General features: G+C 46.1%; 1 protein-coding gene across 1 annotated transcript in view; it reads left to right on the top strand.

The window, feature by feature from the left end:
* Window positions 1–24156, top strand: part of PKHD1 (PKHD1 ciliary IPT domain containing fibrocystin/polyductin) — a 334621-nt gene that overhangs the window by 4137 nt on the left and 306328 nt on the right. The window contains exons 5-13 of the mRNA XM_054970556.1: window positions 728–767; window positions 1719–1789; window positions 5451–5552; window positions 5739–5834; window positions 7404–7539; window positions 9503–9617; window positions 20173–20448; window positions 21534–21623; window positions 23646–23736. Of these exons, the coding sequence (XP_054826531.1) occupies window positions 728–767; window positions 1719–1789; window positions 5451–5552; window positions 5739–5834; window positions 7404–7539; window positions 9503–9617; window positions 20173–20448; window positions 21534–21623; window positions 23646–23736 (1017 nt within the window). The remainder of the gene's footprint in view (window positions 1–727; window positions 768–1718; window positions 1790–5450; window positions 5553–5738; window positions 5835–7403; window positions 7540–9502; window positions 9618–20172; window positions 20449–21533; window positions 21624–23645; window positions 23737–24156) is intronic.

The raw sequence follows: 24156 nt of genomic DNA, 5'->3' as shown, positions 1-24156 counted from the left end.
TAGATTCCTAGCCTCATAGATTCAATGGATCTGCTTTTCCCTAAAGGTGGATGGATGGAGTGGACCAGAATTGCATTCAGGGCATTATGCTTATTCCCTGCCATTCCAGCTGCATCTGAATATTTCACAGGGTTTCCACAAACATCACTGCAAGGAAGGTGGGAGAGTAAGAGAAAGTCGTGTGAATTCCTGAGGTCACCAGAACAAGGCTGTCCTTGACTTTCTCTAGTTATTGCTTGACTGTAATGACATCTCATCTTCTGTTTCATTTGGGGCTGATTCATACATGCACACACCACTAAGTTATGACTTGTATGTGTGAACCATCAATCATCAGAGATGAAATTTTATATCATGTCAAAGAGAGATTTTTATACAGTGTGGTTTCAGATTTCTAGGGCATGAACCATTAAGGTAATGGGAAGTCAAAGTATGTGCATTTATACTGGAAGCAGCCTTAGTATCCACTAGATTTCTGGATGTGTGAATGTGAGTGAAAAGTTAAAACCTAGCTCGTCACTGTTCATTTTTCATACTTGATGACTTAAATTTGAATTTCTGTATTTACTCGACTAAAATCTCCATAGTTTAATATGGAGTGATAGAAAACAGCCTTGAAACTCGAGGGGGGGGGAGAGGGGGACTAGAATGGGAAGGGACAACATTATTAAATTTTATATAAACCTGATCTCAATTCCAGTACTAAATATGTTTTTTTTTCCAATAGGGTCACATAATGTCAGCTTTTCAGTGTTTAACAAGGGAAAGTAAGTAAAGGATGAGATTTTAAAAATCTGGTTTGCATAATTTCACATTGTGTTTCTGAAGGCATTATTTCCTTTTATATAAATCATTCATAAAAACACATTGCTGGAATTGTAGGACACAGAGTGCAGTACAGTTTGGAACTGGACTAATGAACTCTTAACCTATATGTATCTCATCAGTGATGATCGTCTCAATTCTTTTGAAGTTTTAAAAACCTCATCCAGAAGTCCGGCTGAGTTTATTTAATAAACTCTTTGGAAGGTGGCAGGTGGGGCGGGGAGGGGAGAGAACAAATTATTTTTTGCTAGGTGTTCCATTTTAAGGGGTCTGTCTGGCGTCCTAAAGTCAGTGTTTGCAGCCAAACTCCGATGTCGGTTGAATGGATCATTTGGGTGGAAACATTTGCAGAAGGAAAATGTTGCTTGAAAGGAGACAGGTCGGGTCTGGGGTCCCTGTCCTATGTCGGACATAATATATAGTCGTATGTGAGTTGCAGGTTCTCCCCACTTCCTGTATTTGTGATGCTAGATTTGGGTCAGGACTATGGTGTGCGTGGAAAAAAGGACTTCAGTCTTCCTCCCTGCACCGTTTTCCTGAGCTGCAGCAGTTCCAGGGGGTGCCATTTCAGGAAACCCGTGTGTTCCCTGCAGATTTCCCAAGTGGGCCAAATACCACCCCCTCTAGAGATGTTGCAGTTCTGGAAAACAAAATGGGGGGGGGGGGCGGAAACTAAACCCCCTTTTCCGGCGTGCCTGGGCACTGTACATGCAAAAATTGAGAAGAACTTGCAACTCACATTTGACTGTGTCACACTTGATGTGGGGGGCACTAGACTGAACTAGACTATACTTTCTGGGCTCTTGATCTTCCACGCTTTCCTTTACTCCCCAGAGTCCATGCGCACCCCTCGGCCTTACATTCATTTTCTTCCTCCCCCGTTTTGCTGCAGGGTCACTAGTGCACAAGGATGCTTGGCTTATCAGTGCTAAACAGGACCTTTTCTTATACCAAACTTTCCCAGGTAATGCGCTGTACTCTGGCTGCTGATGTTTATAACGACAGGCGGACCTGGACCGGATCCCACTGCCGCTTCAGTCCTCAATGCTCCCTTTGTCTGTGAAATGCTTTTCTGAAACAAGAGATTGAGGAGGGCAGGCCTTGTCTGGCATCATGCTGACTGCTCGGGGGGGGGGGGTCATCTTGCTAACTGCTCTGGAAGCGGGGATGCCACTTACCCCCTGGGAGAGCTCCAGCGGCCAGTGGGGGGGAAATTTTTTTTTAAATCACAGTTTGTGCAATGGCATTATGTCACGTCCAGATAAAATCCAGAAGTGACTTCATGCTGCTGTAGTAATTGCTGGAAATTCTATGCTTTTAACCTAAGAGTTTCTAGCAATTCTTAGAGTGGCTTGACATCACTTTTGGGGTTTCCCTAGAAGTGGTGTGAAACCTAGGGATGTGCAGTTTGGTTCAGAATTCAGATTACAATACTAAATTTTGGCTGATTCGGTGAAATCTGGCTATTTCAAATCAAAATACTGAATAGCAACTCAGATTCAGTTTTCTGGATTTTTAAAAACGCATTAATTGGATAAAATTTTTTCGTAAATTCAGCCATGGTTTCCTATGAGAAAATCAGTCTGGGGGCTATCTGGTGGGCTGGAGGAGTCATTTTTCAACCAAACATCACCATATTTGGAGGGAACATGACTTTCCTCTAAAGTCCCTCCCTCCCATGCAAGTTTCAGGAAGAGTGGACCACAGGGGCCAATTCTATGGGCCCCCAAGGAAGGTGCCCCCATCCACTTCATTGTTTCCTATGGGGGAAAAGTCAAAGCTGACTCCTACTGTAGAGACATACTGGGGCAAGGCTGCTGTGGCCAAGGCACACTCCCATATGCAAGTTAATCTCATCCCAGAGAAAGTCCGGAAGAACTAAACTCTCAGAGCGGGGCCACAAGTGACGCCTGACACAGGTTGGACACTTGCCAGCTTCCCTCAAGTTTTGGCGGGAAATGTAGGCAGCTTGGCGGAATGCTGGACAAGTGACAGTTGAAAAGTCCATTGGACAGCAGTCAGAGAGTCAAGCTGCAAGACCAGGATGCCTACATTTCCCATCAAAACTTGAGGGAAGCCGACTAGTGTCCAACCTGTGTCAGGCGTCACTTGTGGTCCCGCTCTCAAGCATGGGAATGGAATCCCCCGGAACCAAAGTGGACCAACATCACACCAGAGAATCACACCTATTCCACCCAAACCAAACTGAAACAAGGGACACCATTCCCACAAGAGTCAGTGTCAGTCACAGCAGCCAGGCACTGGGTTCAGCCAGTGGGGGAACACCACAGAACAGAACCAACCAGTATCTAGCCATAAGCAAAAGGCATCTCGATGGTTGTTGGGGGTTTTCCGGGCTGTATTGCCGTGGTCTTGGCATTGTAGTTCCTGACGTTTCGCCAGCAGCTGTGGCTGGCATCTTCAGAGGTGTAGCACCAAAAGACAGAGATCTCTCAGTGTCACAGTGTGGAAAAGATGTAGGTCATTTGTATCTACTCAGGAGGGGTGGGGTTGAGCTGAGTCATTCTGTAAGAGTTTCCCAGGGTGTGGAATGCTAATGGCGGGAGGCTTCACTGTAACCTGAGGAGGTTCTTTTGCATATGGATTGGTGCTTGATGTGCTAATCTTCTCTGCAGGGCTATTGTCGGGTGTGGAGTGTTTTGTTGGCCTGGTGTTTTTCAGAACTGGAGCCCATGCTCTGTTCATTCTTAAGGTTTCTTCTTTCCTGTTGAAGTTTTGCTTATGCTTGTGAATTTCAATGGCTTCCCTGTGCAGTCTGACAAAGTAGTTGGAAGTGTTGTCCAGTATTTTGGTGTCCTGGAATAAGATACTGTGCCCTGTTTGAGTTAGGCTATGTTCAGCCACTGCTGATTTTTCAGGCTGTCCAAGTCTGCAGTGTCTTTCATGTTCTTTTATTCTTGTCTGGATGCTACGCTTTGTGGTCCCGATGTAAACTTGTCCACAGCTGCAGGGTATACGGTATACTCCTGCAGAGGTGAGGGGGTCTCTGCTGTCTTTTGCTGATCGTAGCATCTGTTGTATTTTTCGGGTGGGTCTGAATACTGCTTGAAGGTTATGCTTTTCCATAAGCTTTCCCATCTGATCAGTAATTCCTTTGATATATGGCAAAAACACTTTTCCTGTAGGTGACTGTTTTTCCTTGGTTGTTTGATTCATCCTGGGTTTGATTGCTCTTCGGATTTCATTTCTGGAGTAGCCATTTGCCTGAAGTGCGTGGTTTAGATGATTAATTTCCTCATTGAGAAAGCGCGGCTCACATATCCGTCTTGCACGATCCACTAATGTTTTCATTATGCCTCTTTTCTGTCGGGGGTGGTGATTGGAGTTTTTGTGTAAGTACCGATCAGTGTGAGTTGGTTTCCTGTAGACCTTGTGACCTAACTGAAAGTTTGCTTTGCGGATGACCAAGGTATCCAGGAATGAGAGTTTTCCCTCACTTTCTTTCTCCATTGTGAATTGTATGTTCAGGTGGATGTTGTTGAGATGATTCAAAAACTCCCTCAATTCTTCCTCCCCATGGCTCCAAATGTCTTTTGGTGCTACACCTCTGAAGATGCCAGCCACAGCTGCTGGCGAAACGTCATGAACTACAATGCCAAGACCACGGCAATACAGCCCGGAAAACCCCCAACAACCATCGTTCTCCGGCCGTGAAAGCCTTCGACAATACAAAAGGCATCTCCTTGCTTCAAATTATGACAAACATTTGCATTCATCATTCTCTTCTTTCTCCCGTTTTTTTTTCTGAAGTAGAGAATTCCTTCTTGCTGGGTTTTAATGGGGAATGCAGTCATACTGACTGTTGGTTTGGAAAGAGTCTCAGGACCACACTTAGAATAGCATCACTGAGATTGCCCGAGTCCTCACACAGCCCTTTGGATGCATTCAAGACACATATAGAATTATTACAGTGCCACCCGGTGGAGATAAAATTAAAATAATAAAATCTCTGCTATGATTTTTAGGGCAAATGTGCTAGAGGATCCTGGATCACCACCTTGTCTGCTGTGGGTGTTTCAGGCACGAGAGAATGCAAAAGAGGGCTTAGATCCTGCATCTCTGTTCTGCTAACAGTGGCATTTTCACCTGGTTCAAAGAGCTATCCCTTGATTGAAGAGGCTGGAACAGTCCCTGGTGTCAAGGGGAAGGTTCCTTGCTCCAGGGAATGTATCTCTACTACTGGGACACTCCCATGGGATCTGACCTTAACAGCATACTCCTAGCCAAGTCATGTCTTTCCAAGTCCACTGAATTTCTTAGAAGGATGTAATATCACTTATGATTTCACAAGGACCGCTCTGTCTATGTGCTCTGTATTACTCCATTCTCAATTACTTTTAATACTTTTGCAAACACTCGCATATCACAATTCTGAATGTACATTTCAAAAACACATTATTTTGAGCATGAAATGTTATTTTTTGGTATATAGCCAATAAGTGTATATAATGGTACAGTCCTAAGAAGACTTTCCTGGGATTAAGCCCTATTGAATAGACCTGAGGACAATTCTGTGTAAACCGGTTTAGGATTGCTTTCCAGCTCTTCTTATTTTGTTTTGTTTCCACTCACTCACACTCAGTTTTGCCCCCTTCCTTTTACAGAAATCTTTTCAGTGTTCCCAGCTGCAGGGAGCTTGAGTGGTGGAACTTTGCTCACTATCACCGGAGACTTTTTTGATACACCTGTGACGGTCACTGTTGCAGGTAAAGTTGAAATAAGTTTCCTTGGTGCTTTTACTTCTGAAAAGAAGAATGGCAGTGTGAAAAGAATGGATAAATTGCTAGTTTTGCAATGGGGAGGAACTTATGGAATATGGATGTATGAAGGGGGGCTCTAAGTAGTTAGACTTGGTTAATTGCCTCATTCATGCGTCTCTTGTTGCTTGTCAGGCGCTCCCTGCCAAATTAAATATGTTTCTCCACAAACGATCATCTGCACAACTGGAGCAGCTGGTGAAAGTAGATACCCCAATGGACCTCAGCCAGGTACAGTCTATGGGTAGCTCACCTGGAAGGGGCACTTTTCATGGTTTTGGCTGGTTGCTTCAGCAGTTGGCAGGCAATATGGATCCTGAAAGACTTGTTTCAGGCTGGTGCCGATTTCTGCCACATGCTCTTTACACAAATCTCTTCAGCAGGCCTGTTCTGATGGATGAAGAAGTTGGGAGGGATGACTGGAGAAAAATACCAACTTCCCCTGCTCAGGGAACAAGAATGCCCTAACCATGAGAGTCAGATTGGCTTCATGGTTTGGAATATTTATTTAAAATATTATATACCTGACTTTCTCCTGAGCAATCCAGGACCAAACGATATAAAAACAATAAAAAGCAAACACAATGCATTAAAAACAACTTCTGCTGCAAGAAGCCGGGTAATTCCCCCTTTGCTCTGGCTCAGGCTGCCCCAAAGCTCTCCGGAACAGTTTTCTTTTAAAGCCTTGCCAGAAAACCGGAAGGGTGGGAGCCCCCAACTTCTGCCAGGAGGCTAAACCAGACTCATGGGGTAGCCAGTGAAAAAGCCTCGTCCCAGATGTGGCAGAATGGGCCAACAGGGTTACTGATAATAGATCTTGCTTGGAAGAATGGAGTGGCCCACAAGAAAAAGAACATGCAGGGAGAGGCGGTCCTTTACATTTAGACTTTCCCAAGGTACTAGGAAAAGAGGAAGACCCAGCATGAGATGGATTGATTCAGTAAACAAACCCTAAAGCCACAGTGTTCAGTTTTCAAGGCTTGAGCAAGGCTGTCAATGAGAGGATGTTTGGGAAGTTGTTATTTCATAGGGTTGCCATAAGTTGGAAGCAACTTGAGGGCATATAACACACACAAGTCCCCTCAGATGATAACGTTAGTAACTGATCATAAGATGGATCCTAATAAATAATGGTTAGTGGACTGGCCCAAATCTGGAAAGTCACACAATCCATAGTTAAAGGCAAAGGTAGTCCCCTGTGCAAGCACTGAGTCATTACTGACCCATGGGGGGATGGCTTATCATGACGTTTTCTTGGCAGACTTTTTATGAGGTGGTTTGCCGTTGCCTTCCCCAGTCATCTACACGTTACCCCCAGGAAATTGGTACTCATTTTACTGACCTCGGAAGGATGGAAGGCTGAGTCAACCTTGAGCTGGCTACCTGAACCCAGCTTCTGCCAGGATCGAACTCAGGTCATGAGAGCAGAGCTTGGGCTGCAGTACTGCCGCTTACCACTCTGTGCCACGGGGCTCATACATAGTTAATCCATAGTTAGTTCAATGATATCCCAGTTTCGCGTGATGTCTGAACTGAGCCCCTTGCTAAGATGGTGGCTGCAGCAGTCTGCAGTCTATACCAACCGCTGCTTCAAAATTATAAAGTTTCAAGAGGAGAGACTGAATTTACATGCTGTTCAGACTTGAATTATATTATTAAAACTTGTGTTGGTGGGAATCTGGAATCTGATCCCCTTCAAGTTTAAGTATGCCAAGCTCTTGATTGTCTCCATGGGTAATATGGAAACTTTCACCACCACCACCACCACCAACAACAACATTCTTGTTTGCAATTTCTCAGGAAACAGGGGGCTTCTTTTTGAAGTTTGGGATGAAACAGACAACAGTCTTGGGGAAGCCGCTCCTGCACACAGGAGGCAGTTTGTTCCTAATGCCAGTTTGCCTTTAGGTTTTATGCCTGAGGGACAGCAGTTCAGGTAGGTGGTGACCTTTTAAGGACTTTGCATTGCATTGTGATATTGCAATAATTTACTGCTGTTTGCCAGAATATAGGGCAAACCTACACCAAAACTTAATATGTACAATTTTTAAGAACACCAGTTTAATTGTAATGACTCCCCCCGTCCCCCAAAATATGTTTCAGCTGGGAAGCAGTATTGGTCTGCAGTAGAACAGTGGCACCTTAGAGACCAACAAGATTTTCAGTGTATGAGCTTTCAAGACCCAAAGCTCTGATGTTCCCCCAATTACGGGGGGTTGTACTTTGGGGGAGCTGCTGAGAATCCTCTGTTAGAGATTCTTAGACTTCCTCCTTCATAGAACAAAGTGTCCCAACGTCCCCCCTGCAGAGTGAGTATCTCTAATGCGAGTGCATGTTTTCAGAGTGAAAAGTTTCAAATGAATCTCAGCTGGCAACTGAACGAGAGTCCATCTAATTTCTTGTGTTTTCTGATCATCTGCCGACTATATGAATATTTAAGGCAGATTCTTAAGATGTTGCAGTAACGTAGCGGTTGCTCCTTGAGCTTCCTCCTGTTCCATGTTGGCATGACAGAAATTCAGGAGTTAGGCTGGAAGCACTAGGCCAATGATGTTCTTTTCCCTCCCATGTCATGAGAGGGAACTCCAAAGCAGGGGCAGCTCCTGGGATGTAAGAGGAGTATTTACATTTGACTCAGTCTTTGGATCTTCCGCCACTAATAGAATGGGTGGAAGCCAATTTCATTCTGCCCTGACCTGGATGGCCCAGGCTATCCCAATCTCATAAGATCTTGGAAGCTAAACAGGGTTATTAGTACTTGGATGGGAGACCACCAAGAAGTCCAGGGCTGCTATGCAGAGGCAGGCAATGGCAAACCACCTCCGTTCACTGCAACTGGACAGCACTTTCCACCCCCAATTTCATTCCACAAAGATGAGGAGCAGATTTAGCTCCCAGCAGAGCTTCTATCTGTTCCACATGGATTGCTGTCCATGGTATGGAACTGACTGTGGAAACCTTTGGCTCCTCAAAGTCCCCTATTGTGATCTGATGTGAAAAAACCTTTAGAAGCTGCAATTCTAAAAACTGTGAGGAATGGCCACAGTCCAGGTAGATTTTGCTTCTTACGGATCAAAGGGGGAAAATACACAAAGCCATTTTTCCTCCTAAAGGCTTGAATCCAGCAACACACGAGTGGAAAGAGAAATGGACCTAGCACAGTTCTGCCTACACAAGATCTTGTGCAACACCTAGCACTTTCCTTCCTATATATTATAGTGCTCAGAAATTAGTTCCCTAAGATCTTGCATAATTTTATTTTATTTTATTGGATTTCTGTTCCGCCCTCCCCACAAGCAGGCACAAGTGGGGATACAATGAGTCTGACTTCCCACAAGCAGCTGCCATGGTCCTTTTCTTGTGTTTCTACTTGTACGAGAGCGCTAAGTGCCAGTGGGACGTTTGTGCTGGATCCAACCAAGAACCATGGCCAGGTCTTTACCCCAGAAGATGTCTGAGTATGGAGCAGAGGCCACTGGGGGTTGTGGGGGCACGGACAGAGGTCACTGGGGGTCACGGAGGGTTGTTGGGCCATGGAGCAGAGGTCACTGAGGGTATGGGGGCATGGAGCAGAGGTCACTGGGAATTATGGAGGCATGGAGCAGAGGTCAGTGGGGGTATGAGGGCATGGAGTAGAGGTCACTAGTGGTGTGGGGCATGGAGCAAAAGTCACTGGGGTGTGTGGGGGTTATTTGGGAATTTCCTGCATTGTGCATGGGGTTGGACTAGATGACCCTAGAGGTACCTTCCAACCCTATGATTCTATGATTCTAAGACAGAGTCCAAGCATGCTGTGTGATCTGTGTACTTACTAACATTGCTCTTCTTTCACCCAGAAGAGGAATCCTGTTCCTTGTTTGCAGGCCTGTTTACTGTAATGCTTTTTTTCTGCTCCTCAGTGCCCGGCTGTCTGGCTTTTTTGTGGCACCTCAGACAAATAACTACACCTTTTGGATCCAGGCAGATGCCACGGCTTCTTTGTATTTCAGCCTTTCTGAAGACCCAGGGAAGAAGGTACCGTAACTGACTGCCAGCAGAGGTGGAAACGTTGTCACCTTGATCGTTGTCTCCTGTGGTCGTTTTTGCTGGCACCTTGTTTGAGGAACCAAAGTGAGACCTCTCGATGAAGTACACATTGGGGCTAGTTTTCCACCAACGCTGTTGGCATTCTCACAGTCCGATGCAGCATGCTTTACTCCGAAGCAGGTCCTGTATTCAGTAGGCCGAGGGAAGCAGCTCTTCCCCCAGGTCACAGTGAAGGTTAAAAGGAAGGGGCAGGTGGGGGAAATTCTCAGAAGTGGGTTTATTGACAAGATACTGAGGAGAGTAAATTGAATTAGGGGTCTGTACTGCCATCTGCTGACTCATTCCAGAACAGCGACTGGCTTCCTTCCCTGAGGGAGAAAAAGAAATGGTTTTGGCAGGAGGGTTTAACCCTGATACCATTCTGAGGAGCTTGCCTAAGAACCAAGCTACAAGTGATGAATTACACTTGCCTGGCAAGTGAACAGACTCACGTGTATTCCTCCCTGTTTACTTGCACTCCACTTGCGCTCTATGTGATCAAGTGGAGGGCAAGTGGAGGGCAAGTGAACAGGGAGGAATACACGTGAGTCTGTTCACTTGCCAGGCAAGTGTAATTCATCACTTGTAGCTTGGCTCTAAGAGTCTCTCTACACAAGACTTCTTACATGAGGACACTCAATTGTAGGGAGATGCAATGTTAACTGGGAGGCATAGTTTCACCTCTCTACCCTAGAGTAGTTTTAAAAGGGAGAGCCGGCAGAAATGGTTCCTGGGGGGTGGATCTGAAATTAACAAACCCCCTCTCTCTCCTCCCTTTTCTCTCCCCCCACCCTTTCCTTTCTTCTCTTCTTCCCCCAACACCCGCCAAGGGTGGACCTTCTCTGCAATGCTTTGCAGTATGTCAGAAACCTCAATCTGCAATTTCAAAAGAAAGGGGGCTGGAAAGAGAGAGAGAGAGAGAGAGAGAGAGAGAGAGAGAGTTCTTGGTGCAGAAGAGGGAGGGAGGAGAGAGGAGGGGGAGGGGAGGAGTGGAGAAAAGAGCTGCTTGCCACAGCACCAGCCTAGATCCGCAGTGCTGGGGATGTGGGGAAGAGGAGCGCACATCCAGCCAAGGGTGTGTTTTGGACAGAGCCGACAGAGATTGCTCCTCAGAGGGTTTGGTAATTTTATCTTTGCCTCCAAGGAGCCATGTCTGCTGGCTCTATCTTTTAAAACCACCCTAGTGTAGAGAGGTGAAACTGACAGAGCCTTTGGCTCTATCTTTTTGAACTGTGCTTTGTGGCTAACATTGCGTCTCCCTACACTCGAGTGTCCTCATGTAAGAAGTCTCGTGTAGAGAGACTCTGAGAGCTAAACTGCAAGAGCTGAATTGCATGAGGACGTGCATGTGAAGGGAAGGCTTTGTCAATTTCCCCTCTCTACAGAGCCAGCAAAGATCCCACCCCACAGGGTTTGTTAATATCCTCTTTGCCTCAGGAAGGCTCTGTCAGTTTCATCTCCCCTTCCAGGAGGTGGAGAGGAAATAAACAAACCCTTGGAGGAGCAATCTTTGCAGCGCTGCAGAGGGGAAATCGACAGAGCCTTCCGATCTGTCTTTTAAAACTCAGCTTCCAGGCTAACATTGCAACTGCCTTCATGTGCATGTCTGCGGATAATTCATCTCTTGTAGTTTAGCTCTGAGAGAAGCTTTCCTTTAGTTTGGACTCAGACATGTAAGAAGTAGCTTACTTTTTAGCATCGAAAGAAATGTGGGGGCCCCTTCCCAGACAGTCCTTGCCAGATGGTCTGGTGACTAGCACTGTCCGACTTAGGCATTCTCCACAAGTTGTGTTATTTGCCCCCCACATTAGAGAGCCTTCCTGCCAGCTGGACACCTCAGTCTAGCTCTTCAGTCTCAATCACAATGGTGTGGTGCGGTGGTTAAAGTGTGAGACTAGGATTTGGGAGACCCAGGTTCAAATCCCCACCCTAGAATGGAAGCTTGCCCTTGGGCCAGTCACACACACTCAGCCTATCCTACATTACAGGGTTTTTGTTGGAGGAGAGGAGAATGATGTAAACTGCTTTGGGTACTTAATGGGGAGAAATGTGGGTATAAATATCTAAAATAAACATAAGGGGTGTGGAGAAATGGGCCTCGCAAGGACCTGTTCTGTCCCACATGGGAGAGAGAAAGTTACTCTCTTCTGAGATCTCCTGTCCAGCTCTCCCTTCTCTGCTGGTCAGTTTCCACTCTCTCTGGGCCCTCAGTGCTGCCACCACAAACCATGAGAATAATCTTTGCATTTTCTACCCCTTGTGGAGCATCTTTCTTTTCCTGTTTCCCGGATGGAGGAGCTGCTTTTCCCATTTGGTTTCCCAAGCACTGTGGCTTAGGTGTGACTTTTCAAACCTTTGTGCTTCCTGCGCTAGCGCCATCTTCATATCTATGGAGCTGGATGTTTCTTGTAATGGGAGATGAGTCATATCCACCCAGCTTTTCCCCTTCTGTATTTGATCGCCTGTAAAAGATGCCTTAATACCCTCTGAGCATATATGGAGTGCAAAATTTGACATACATCCTGGGGTGTAAAGCTCTTCACCACAAGGGGATTTGAGGGGGTGCATTAGACTTGCTCCACAACTCCCAGATAAGTGTGCATGAAATTGCAGTGATTAACTTCAAGAATTTAAGTGTCCCATTGGTTTCTTAGTATTTTTTTTGGTGCACATGGAATTTCCTTTATATATCAGTTCCTGGTACAGTTACAGGTGCATAGAATGAATGAGGAGCATCAGAAAGATTTGTCCTCCCACTCATCCTTGTTTTAAGGCAGGTTGTCCCATTTCAGGATGTCTGCAATCACACATCAGGCAAAATTACTGGGGTCAATAAATCTTCTTGAGATCTTAGCTTCAGAACCTGGTTTGATGGACCCTAGTTCACCCTCATGAGTGGTGTGGCCTGTATTCAGGCAATCACACTAACCCTAGTTAGTTTAAACCCTGGTTTCACACAATGTCTGAATGGAGCCATTGAAGTGTATGGTTGATCTTGGGCCAGTCACACACTCTTGGTATAACCTACCTTGGAGGGTTATTGTGAGGATAACATGGAGAATGCCGTAAACCGCTCTGGGTCCCCAATGGGGAGAAAGGCAGTGTATAAAAGAAGTACAAACGTGTGTTTTAGGACTATCCTATTGAATGTAACCAGGGCTTCTTTTCTGGGAAAAGAGGTGGTGGAACTCAGTGGGTTGCCCTCAGAGAAAATGGTCACATGGCTGGTAGCCCCGCCCCCTGTTCTCCAGACAGAGGGGAGTTGAGATTGCCCTCCGCACCGCTGAGCGGCGCAGAGGGCAATCTCAACTCCCCTCTGTCTGGAGATCAGGGGGCGGGGCAACCGGCCATGTGACCATTTTCAAGAGGTTCCGGAACTCCATTCCCCTGAGTCCCCCCTGAAAAAAAGCCCTGAATGTAACCCTCGCTTGGATGGCCTAGGCTGGTTCAATCTCAGAAGCTAAGCAGGGTCAGCCCTCATTAGTACTTGAATGGGAGACCACCAAGGAAGTCCAGGGTCGCTACGCAGAGGCCGGCAATGCCCAACCACCTCTGTTCGTATCTTGCCTTGAAAACCCTCTGGGGTCGCCATAAGTTGGCTTGGCTGCGACTTGACGGTACTTCACACATTGGATGTAAATTTTCTTGACTGTAATGACATGTATCTAAAGCTTATGAGTATTCCTAGTGCCTCATATAGGTTAACCTCAGTACTCTTGACTTACATACCCATATCAATATTATTGAGTACCACGGTGCAGAAGATGAATAGCTGATATTGAGGGGGGTAAGAATTTTGCCAAGCCATCCAGTGAATTCTTGGCTCAGGTGAAATTTAAACCTGTGGGCATTTATAAATGAATTGCTAACTGCATCGGGAACTTGATGATAACTGAAACATTTAAAACAGCTTTGGTTTAACTGGAGCAAATAATTTCCCCCTCGCACAAGAAGACTCTGTTGGTAATAATTTCTCAAGTGCCTCGCCCCTTAACATTGTTTCTCAGAGGAAATCCTACAGTGCAATATGCATGTTTTAAAAGATCCAGCTTTATTAGCATTTAAGATGAACTCCTTGTGGGGAAAACCCCACCTAAGATACAGCCATCCTTTCTTTACCAAATGATGACACATCTCAAGTCATGTTTCGTGATTTTTTTTTTTGTTAAAGGTACAGGCAGTTCCTTCTTTTTTGATATCAAGTAAAGAAATTTCTCTCCCTGGGTAGATGCAGAGAAGACGGCCTTTCGCCTTCCTGCTGATGTCTTGCCCGTTAAGCACGCAGTGGATCAGATATCCTTTTTTTCCCCTACTGCAAAAACTGATTCCAGTGGTTCAGTAAAATGGTTTGTGTTCAGGACTGGGGTGGGTGTATAGCTGGTCTTGTACAAACTCTCCTGGATCTTTTGAGCAGGCTGGTGGGTTACTTTCCTCTCCCTTCTTCCTCATTTTCCCTGAGGCCTGCAGGCTGCTGTTTGAAGAAGGGTGAGGGAGGCGACGCAAGCTTTACCGGCTTTTGTGGACTGGGGCGGCCGAGTGCCTGCTGCGTTTCTTGGGTGCCACTGGCTGCTGGCTTGGTTGGCTGTCGGCGGAGAGCTCTTCCTGCGCATGTGACTCTGCCTCCTTAGTCCTCGCGTTGGCCGTATTGGCAAAGTGGACAGAGTGTTTCTTGGACTGCTTCTCCTCTGGAGTCCCTTCCAGTGTAGAAGTGTTGGCCATACTGTAGAAAACCTCGTCTTCGTTATTGCGTGTTTTCCTTCGGCCTTTTTTGGGGACGGAAGCACTTGTGCTGTTGGCTTGTTTCTTCCTGGCTGCTTTCTTTAGAGTGGCACTCAAATAATGGGGGCAAACGCCACAGCAGTGCTTCTCCTTCCTCGGTCTGCCTACCTTCCGGGGCTTCCTGCGATAGACTTTCCTACTGTAGGAGCGTGCAGGATACCTGGTCTTCCGGGATGAATGCACACTGTTTCTCAACCGCCTGTCAAAATGTCTGGTTGTAGTGTTTCTCCTCCCTTGATAGCGAGTCCTTGCAAACCGTATGCTGCGTTGTGGCCTTGCCTTCCTTCTTTGCCTGTAATGCAGCTTCCTTCGCGTTGTCTGGACCTTTCGGGGCCATCTCTGCCGCTGCCTCCCCTTTTTCCGAATGTAGGCCCTTCTGCCCCTTCGGGCAGCGGCCATGACTTAGTGGGTTTTGCTTTGCTCCCCTTCTTGTTTGGCCCCTCTGCAAATGACAGTGACCTCACTCTTGCCCGGCCTTTATATAGCGTGGGGCATGTAAATGAAGGGCTGGCTCTGCGTGTTATGATTGGCTGGGTAGAACAATAGCCCAGGGAGTTACCTCATAATGCGTGACTGTGAGGCGCTTGCTCTTGTCTCAGGAGGTTGTGGTAGCCAAATGGCTCAATGTTGTCTGCCCACCCCCCCAAATTAACTTGTTATAGGTAGATGAAATAAAAATTACTTCAATAATTACTAGTTCTTTGATGAGCCCTTCTGGGGGCCACTCTTTGCTGTAAAAAGTATAACGCTTTTTCAAATAATTAATTTTTGGTTCCTTAGAGGAGAAAATGCGCAGATTGCTAGTTGGCGCTCTGTCCTGACCGTATTTCTTTCTCTTCGCTCCAACCGGGGACAGCAAGATTCAAATCCAGTATTATCTCAGAGACCCTCTAGATTTTCAGGGTATGAGCTTTCACGAGTCAAAGCTCCATCTTGAAGGCTCGCACCCTGGAAATCTAGTTGGTGTTTAAGGTGTTACTGGACCCAAATCTTGCTCTTCTATACAGACCAACATGGCTACCCACCTGAAATTATCTTTGTGTGGAAGGCATAACTAATTCTGTACAGCTTCTGCTTTCTTCCATTCATGAGAGAGTGAATGAACCCCCCCCCCGATTTATTCTGTAATGATCAAACTGGGGGGGGGGACGCATGGGTGTCTAATAAAAGCTGTGTATTTCCCCCCCCCCCCGCCATGGGCTTGCAAACCATGCTCCAGTTTTGTTGAACAAACTTCCTTCCTGTCAACGTAGAAGTCCCCAAATGGGTGTACATACTAAAACGAGAAAAATTATGCTGAAATGGAGTGGGTTAAGGGTGCTTTTGGACCAAGCTGTGTAGTTTGAGAAGCAGGCTGGCGGGGTAGCCAAAAATGCCTTCTGTCGGCAACATTTGGTTTGCTAACTCTTCCTTCCGTTAGATTCAGCCATGTTGCTTTTGTAACCTCTTGGATGGACTGTTCTAATGCACTCAGCAAAAGGCTGCCGCTAAAGACAACCCTGGAAGTAGGGTTGCCACCTTCAAGGTGGGGCCTGGAGTTCTCCTAGAATTACAATTGGTCTTCCACAGCTCAGAGATCAGTTCCCCTGGAGGAAGTGGAGGCTTCAGGCTCAGAACACACGAGCCAAACTTCACGTGAAGAGCGCTTGGCTGGTCCCGCAATCTCTGCTGGGAATGGTAGTCTAACACCCCTTCCCCCCTCTCCGAGCGAAGTGGATTTTCTTGCAAAGAACAGCCGCTCAACTGAAGAGATTGTCTTTCAAAGAGATTCTCCCAAAGAGAGACTGATTCTCTTTCAAAAACCCAATCAGCTGATTTTGCTTCAGCTCAGAGACCGTGGTGGGGTGGAGGGAATCCGCACTGCAATTCCCTGTCAGGAAAAGAGAATGGGAGGAGCAGATTTCTCTTGGATGGATTTCTCTCTCGCTTGCAAAACACCTCGACTTTTTTCCTGTCTCTTGTTAAGTCGTTCCCCCACCCCACCTCCATCCCAAGTTCTCAGAGGATTTTTGAAAGAGTGTGTGTGTGTGTGTGTGTGTGTGCGTGCGTGCGTGTGTATGTGTGTGTGAGAGAAACTCTCTCCTCCCTCCTCAGCTGAGAATCATGTTGAGCGGATGGTTTTTTAAACTACAATTCCTAGGGATCATTGCAGGATCCAGCACTTGCCCATGAGTATCATGTGGTCTGACCCTCAGCAGGGCTTTTTTTCTGTGAGAAGAGGTGGTGGAACTCAGTGGGTTGCCCTCAGAGAAAATGGTCACATGGCCGGTGGCCCCGCCCCCTGATCTCCAGACGCTGTGGAGGGCAATCTAAGCTCCCCTCTGTCTGGAGATCAGGGGGCGGGGCCACCGGCCATGTGACCATTTTCTAGAGGTTCCGGAACTCCGTTCCACTGCGTTCCTGCTGAAAAAAAGCCCTGGCCCTCAGAGGGCGGACTTGGCATCACATCCCTGTCGAGCTCCCTTCTGCCCCCAGTTTCTGCACTTCCACGGTCCCAAATCTCCAAAGCTGCAACTGATTTAAAATGCGACCTCTCCGTTATTGTCAGAGGAACATCTCTTGCCAATGTTAAAACAGCTATTTTGGCTACTAGTTCGTTTCTGAGCTCAGTTCAAGAGGCTGATTATAACTTGGAAGGCCCTTCACAACCCGGGACCCACATATTTGGAAAGGGTGTCTTTCCCCATGGATCCCTATGGATTGATTACCCTTTGCTGGTCTTTGCTTTCTGGTTGTCTCCCCTGCCTCGGGTTGCATCCGTATAGCTGGCTTCTTTTCAGTAGCAGCCCCCGCTTTATGGAACAGCGTCCCAGAGAAGCCTTTCTGGCTTCTGTCTGTTGTGGAAGCAACACAGAATATCTCATGATGTAGTATGTCTGGAGAGTGAAACCTGGACTCGTGCTTTTAAAGATGCTTTTTGTGTGTTCAAGTGTAACGGGGCAACCAATCTCTCTGTCTACTAGCCACAAGAGGGTAAGGTACCTGTCGTGAGAATCATTCCACACCAGTACCCACCTTCACGAGTCAGGTTTTTTTAAATACCCAATGGGCACTTGAAGCCCTGAGCTGGATAGGCCAGGCTAGCCTTGTCTCATCAGGGCCGATTCCAGACGGCCCCCTGCCTTGCGAAACGTCGCGCGTCGTCGCGCGTCGTTGCGCAGAAAACGCGAAATATCGCGTTTTCTCGCGCGAGTTTTGTGCGACGTCGCGCAAAACTCGCGCGAGAAAACGCGATATTTCGCGTTTTCTGCGCAACGACGCGCGACGACGCGCGACGTTTCGCAAGGCAGGGGGCCGTCTGGAATCGGCCCTGATCTCAGAAGCTAAGCAGGGTCAGCCTTGGCTAGCAATTGGATGGGGGGACCACCAAGGAGAAGGGATGCTATGCAAAGGAAGAGCAAGATTTGGGTTCAGTATCGCCTTAAAAACCGACTAAATTTCCTGAAACTATGCAGAGGCAGGCAATGGCAAATCAACTCTGTTCGTCTCTTGCCTTAAAAACCCCAGCAGGGGTCGCCATAAATCAGCTGTGACTTGTCAGCACTTTCCACCACGAGGCATTAGAAGGCTGGTTATTTACTTAGAGGCTTATGCCCTGCTTTTCTCCCCAGTGGAGATGCCGAGGGGCTTAAAACATCATTTTGCCTTGATTCTGAGGCAGAATGTGACTGGCCCAAGGTCACCCAGCAATCTTCTATGGCAGAGTAGGGATTCGAACCTGGGTCTCTTAAATCCTAGAGACACTCTAACCATTATGTCTGGTTGGCAAGGTGAATGCTCTTGAAGATCAACTGTGTCTCACAGTGTGGCTGTGGCCCCTCCTATGAGATTCTAATAGTTGAATTTTGAGCTCATTTGTAAAACACTCCAGTTAATGATATATTTTTTTTTAAAGGCAAGTTGATTCTAAGATTTCTTTTTCTGATTCTAAAATGTTTTGTGAAGCTGGAAGTTCTAAAGGACTTTAAAAAAACTATTCCACTGTTAACTTCAAATTGGGTTGAATGCAGAGGTGTGGTGACAATATATGTTGTGTGTAGTCAAAAAATCTTTTTGCTTTGATGCCCTCTTCCAAGAATAACACAGATAGCAAAATTCCTTCTGGCATTTAGGACCGTTTATTTCCATAACAAGGTGAAAACTTGGAACCAGTCTGCCCTACATTTTGACAGTATGTCACACTCAACATGGAGGGGAAAGCTACAGGGGATCTGAAGTGAAGAGACATTAATTAGTTCTAATTCCTCATAGAGTTATCTCTAACCTAGTGCTGGCAGAACTGACTGTTGGTCAGCAAAATACTGAGTTGGAAGGACCATATTTTTGACCTTAGGTTTTGAAGGATTAACTCCTAAATAATAGGATTAACTCCTGAATTCATTCATAGGTTTAATAGGCTAGTGTTGCCAGCCAATGACAGGGGGTGGGGACATGGGGGTGGGGGTGGGGACATGGTGGGGCATAACATGGTTTCCATGACAAACCCAGAAATGACATTATGCTGCTCTAGGATTCAGTGGAAACTCAATGGCAAAGCCATAGAGTTTCCGCCAAATTGTAGAGTGGCATGATGTCACTTTTGGATTCTGCCTCAAAATGATGTCATGCTGTCAATGTGATGGTGATTTTTGCCTTATTTTTTCCCTCGCTGGCCTACTGAGTAGTTGTGGGGTCAGGTCTCCTTCTACAGTGGGAGGTCTGGCAACCTTATTATAGGGCAGGCAACACAATCTACATGTGAGCTGTTCAGAGGTAATTGCTAGCTAAAGATTGTGGGTTGTATTGGGATTAACGTTTTCATGGATGCAAGGACTTCCACCAAAGGAGCACGATTTCTCCGCCTCACCTCTGCTGTTGAACCCCAGGGAGGTGTGCCACTGCCAACCCCCTCACTTTCAGTCTTTAAGAGGCAGCTGAAGACAGTTTTATTTAGAACTATGTTTGATTAGTTTATTTGTTGATAGTTTTAGATTACGATTTTAAATTGCGATCATTTAATGTATTTTTATGTTGTAAGCTGCCTTGAGTGCAAGAAGGCAGAAAGGCGGCTGTTTATTTATGTCATTTATAGTCTGCCTTTCTTTCTGAAACTCAAGGCGGATTACAATGTAAGTCAAATACCATCAACAAGATGAGACATCCAATAAACAATGCAACAGGGTATGGATTACAGTAATTTGAAAACAAGCGGAAATCTGACACAGAACTGAATCAAAGCATAAGCATTTAAACATGACATGTTTAATGATGCAGAGATTTGCTAGTAGGAGCATATGTACATAAACAGACAGTACACAGTAATATAGTCAACAAACATTAAATAAAATGCCCCAGCTGCCATAGAAAGAGCTTGGTTGGTGTAGTGGTTAAGAGCACAGGACTCTAATCTGGAGAACTGGGTTTGATTCCCCACTCCTCCGCATGAAGCCAGCTGGGTGACCTTGGGTCAGTCACAGCTCTCTTGGAGCTCTCTCAGCCCCACCCACCTCACAGAGCGATTATTGTTGTGGGGATAATAATAACATACTTTGTAAACCGCTGTGTGTTAAGTTGTCCTGAAGGACGGTATATAAATTGAATGTTATTCTTATTGTTATTATAGCAGGAGAAAGGTGGAGGAGTCATGCTTCAGGGGTCGAAGTCCTTACGTCTTTTGAAACACAAAGTCCATGTCTTTGTTAAAGCCAGACATCTCCATCCCACACTTTTGCTTCTTTGAACACAGATTGAAGTTGCATCTATTCCAGCTGGTATTCCTGAGTGGTTGACAAACTGGGAGAAAAGCTGGAGCCAGCCTTGGAAGCCAAAATCTGAGAAATTTGAATTAATGGGTGGCGCAGTGCACTACATGGAAGCAGTGTATCATGGGAGGTCGCCACACTTTGGAATGAGAATTGGAGTTCAAGTGCACAATACCTGGCTGAACCCCAACGTGGTGAACACGTACCGCAGAGAGAGGCATGAAATACTTGCCAGTGCGTCCAGGCTTCCAGAGATACAGGTCAGTTTTGGGGTTATGCTCTGAACATCAAGTCTAGGGAGGTGCGTTCCCCTCTGCCTGTGCAACAGCAGATTTCTTCAGGGTAGTTTTCAGTGAGATGAGCAGGAGACTCTGCCACGCCCCTCATGTTTTTGTGGAAGCGATTCGCTAGTTCCACTGTGGGACTTCTTGTTCAGGCATCCTTCCATCTCCTTGTGTTTGGCAAAGTGGTCTCTAGCCCATGAAAACTCCTGCCACAGTAGATTAGTCCTTAAACTGTCACTGATTTCTTTGTTTTTCCCTTGAAATAAATCCCTTCCCTTTCAGCTATATGCCATTTTTAAAATATCGCTCTTGCCTTCCCTTCCACCCGTTTTCCCAACCTGAAACAGCACTAGTAGGAAGTAACTGTCCCCCTGTGGGCTGCTTCCCATGCACAGAATACTGTACATGGAGCTGCCATAAACAGGGAAATAACTCCCTCCCCTGGTGCTGTTTCAGGTTGGGAAAAGGAGCAGAGAGGAAGGCAAGAGCCCTTCCTCCTTCCACATCACAATTTCCACCTCCATTAGGCTCTCCTTTATTTCAGACAATCTCCACAGCTGCAGTGTGGCTGCAGGGAGACAGAGCTGAGTCCGCGCAAGCCAGACCCAATTTTTTTAAAAATGTAATGTCTACTTTGGCCCTGAGTCGCACCACATTCTGATTCAATCAAGTTATTAATGACTGCAAGAACATAGCAGTTGCAATCTTAGAAGACCTTTGAAAGTATGGGGGAGTTCAGAACTCCCAATTCCAAAGTTGCGTATCTTGTTCCTTTCATTAATGTCTGTAAAATGCCATCAAGTTGCACCCAACTTATGGCAAACCTGTCAAGGGATTTTCAAGGCAAGAGATGAACAGAGGTGGTTTGCCACTGCTTGCCTCTGAGTACTGGCCATGGGCTTTCTTGGTGGTCTCCCATCCAAGTACTGACCATGGCTAACCCTGCTTAGCTTCTGAGATCTGATGAGATTGGCCAAGGCTGGGCCATCAAGGTCAGGGCCTTTGCTCATACATCTGGTAAATAAATGTTCCTAGTTTTCAGTGATCTTTTTGATTCCTAGATGCTGACATTATCTGGTACAGGACGGTTCAGTCTTTCCTGGGACAATGTAACCAGCGTCTTCATGTCAACAAACGCTACAGCTGAACAAGTATGTCTACTTTTCTTTGGAGGCCAAGAAGATCTTTGCGGATTTGGGCTTGGAATTCTGAGGGCCAAGCTGCAAGTGACGAATGACACTTGAACAGCAAGTGAACAGACTCATGTGTATTCCTCCCTGTTCACTTGCACTCTTGTGACAGGAGTGCAAGTGAACAGGGAGGAATACATGTGAGTCTGTTCACTTGCCATTCAAGTGCCATTCATCTCTTGTAGCTTGGCCCTGAGACCGCATTACGTGATCGTGCATTCTGAGGATGAAAACGGGTGCTTAGAACAATGAGGAAAATATACAACATAAAATGTGATTTCATCACTGAATATTTGTATTTCTTGGTGGTGGAGGAGAGTGCCCTCAAGTCATAGCTGACTTATGGCGGCAACCCCTGGTGGGTTTTTATGGCAAGAGACTAACAAGAGGTGGTTTGCCATTGCCTGCTTCTGCAATCCTGGTCTTTGTTGGAGGTCTCCCATCCAATTACTAACCAAGGTCAACCCTGCTTAGCTTCTGAGATTGGGCTTGCCTGGGCTATCCCGGTGATAACATCTGTTTGTCTTAGGAAGTATGAAACAAGACTCAGTGCTGAGTTAAGGTTACAGAGAATGACAACACTTTAATAATGTTCAACTACAATTTCTGTCAGGCTCCATAACTGTAGGTCCAAATGAGGTGCGTTACTAGGATATTGTTGAACAATCTCGTATGGCTTTTAAAGAGTAAATAATTGGGTTTTGGTTAAGATTAGGACTGTCCTATAGGAGAATGAGGAGAGTTTTTACCGTGTTCCCATAGGCTGGCTTCCTGACTTGAATTTCTTTCCTTGGATCTCTTATTCTCTCTATGCAAGACATCTTGCATGAGGATGCTCAAATGAAAGATCTTACACTTGTTCTCCCGTTGTGGATACACGTGCCCTGCTAGGGAGACAGAGTACACTTGAATATAAGAGCCAAACTACAAGTGACGTCTTACACAGGTTGGATACTAGTCGGCTTCCCTCAAGTTTTGATGGGAAATGTAGGCGCCCTGGTTTTACAGCTTGGCTCTCCATTACAGCTGCAAGACCAGGATGCCTACATTTCCCATCAAAACTTGAGGGAAGCCGACTAGTGTCCAACCTGTGTAAGATGTCACTTGTAGTTTGGCTCTAAGACCACACAGAAAGGAAGTCACTTGAGCATTCTACGATGTCTTGTGTAGAGACTCTTTCTCGCCTGACAGAGAAAACAAACATACTCCATATGTTCCCAAATGTGAGGCAAGTACTTGTGACAGAGGGCTCAGGGAGGGTTCCCCCAGTCGCCTTGACATAGCCTCCGCCCGAATTACCCTCCTGGTGGCCACTGTGAACCCTTTCAAAAGCTACATGAGATCTGTTAGCAAGAACCCTGATGCCAGATCTCATTTGAGCGCTAGAGAAACTAACCATTTTGACACTGAATGCACTGTTGGAAAGCACTGTGGGAGAGTTTATCTTTTCAATAACCCACCCCCTCCAATGGCAGCAAAACATTCTCCAAAAGCTCAAATACCTCTAGCTTTTAAGTTACTGAAGGTTTTTCAAACATTGCATTATTATTTGAGATAAAGTATGAAAAACTATGCAGATTTCGCCCAAATCCATTCAAGGGTTCAAAGTGCAAAAATGAAGTGTGTAGTGTGATATTGTTGTGCTTCTCGCATGATGGTTTTGTCCAGATGGAGTTGCTCTGCGGTGTCTGTGGAGCATTCAAGGGTAGAGCAAAGAGCCAGAGAGAAAAAATCCCAGCTGCAATAATAGGGAATGTTTCTGTGGATGCCTATTTTATCTATGTACCAGCGGCATCAGCGTCTCTTCCATTTCATCCTATGTCTGGGAAATGGTGAACCATCCCCTACCACTCTGCTTTATAGTTGCATCCTTCAGTCTGGTCAGTTCCTGCCGTTAGCTTAATTTGGTTAACTGCAAATTATCATCACCTTCCGGTCTCGTCCGCTGCACAAAGTCCAACGATTTGCTTCAATTTTTTACAGGTCCAAAAAGCGCTTGAGAACCTGCTTTCAATAAAATGCAAAATCGAGCCACCATCAGCCAAAATCCTTCTGCAGGCTGGATTTGAGCATGGTAACTTTGCTTCCGCACCCCCCCCCCCCCAAATTCAGAAAGTAGTTATTTCAGCAGAAGTCTTTACCAGACTTGGGCAAGAACGGCTATAATACCTGTGATGTTGTCCTCCAAAAATGTTGTTTGTATGCACCACAAGTGGGATGAAATTCCCAAAAATGACACATTTGAATATATAAGAAAAAATGGAATGAAATCCTGCCCTCGAGTCATAGCTGACTTATGGCGACCCCTGGAGGGTTTTCAAGGCAAGCATCTAACAGAGGTAGTTTGCCATTGCCTGGCTTTGCAGCCGTGGTCTTCACTGGAAGTCTCCCATCCAGTTACTAACCAAGGCCAATCCTGCTTAGCTTCTGAGATCTGACGAGATCGGGCTGTCTGGGGCTATCCAGGTCAGGGCAAACATAAAAGAGCACCCTT

This window comes from Eublepharis macularius, chromosome 1 (genome assembly GCF_028583425.1).
Source record: "Eublepharis macularius isolate TG4126 chromosome 1, MPM_Emac_v1.0, whole genome shotgun sequence".
Taxonomy (NCBI): Eukaryota; Metazoa; Chordata; class Lepidosauria; order Squamata; family Eublepharidae; genus Eublepharis; species Eublepharis macularius.
This window is presented reverse-complemented; position numbering and strand designations above follow the sequence as displayed.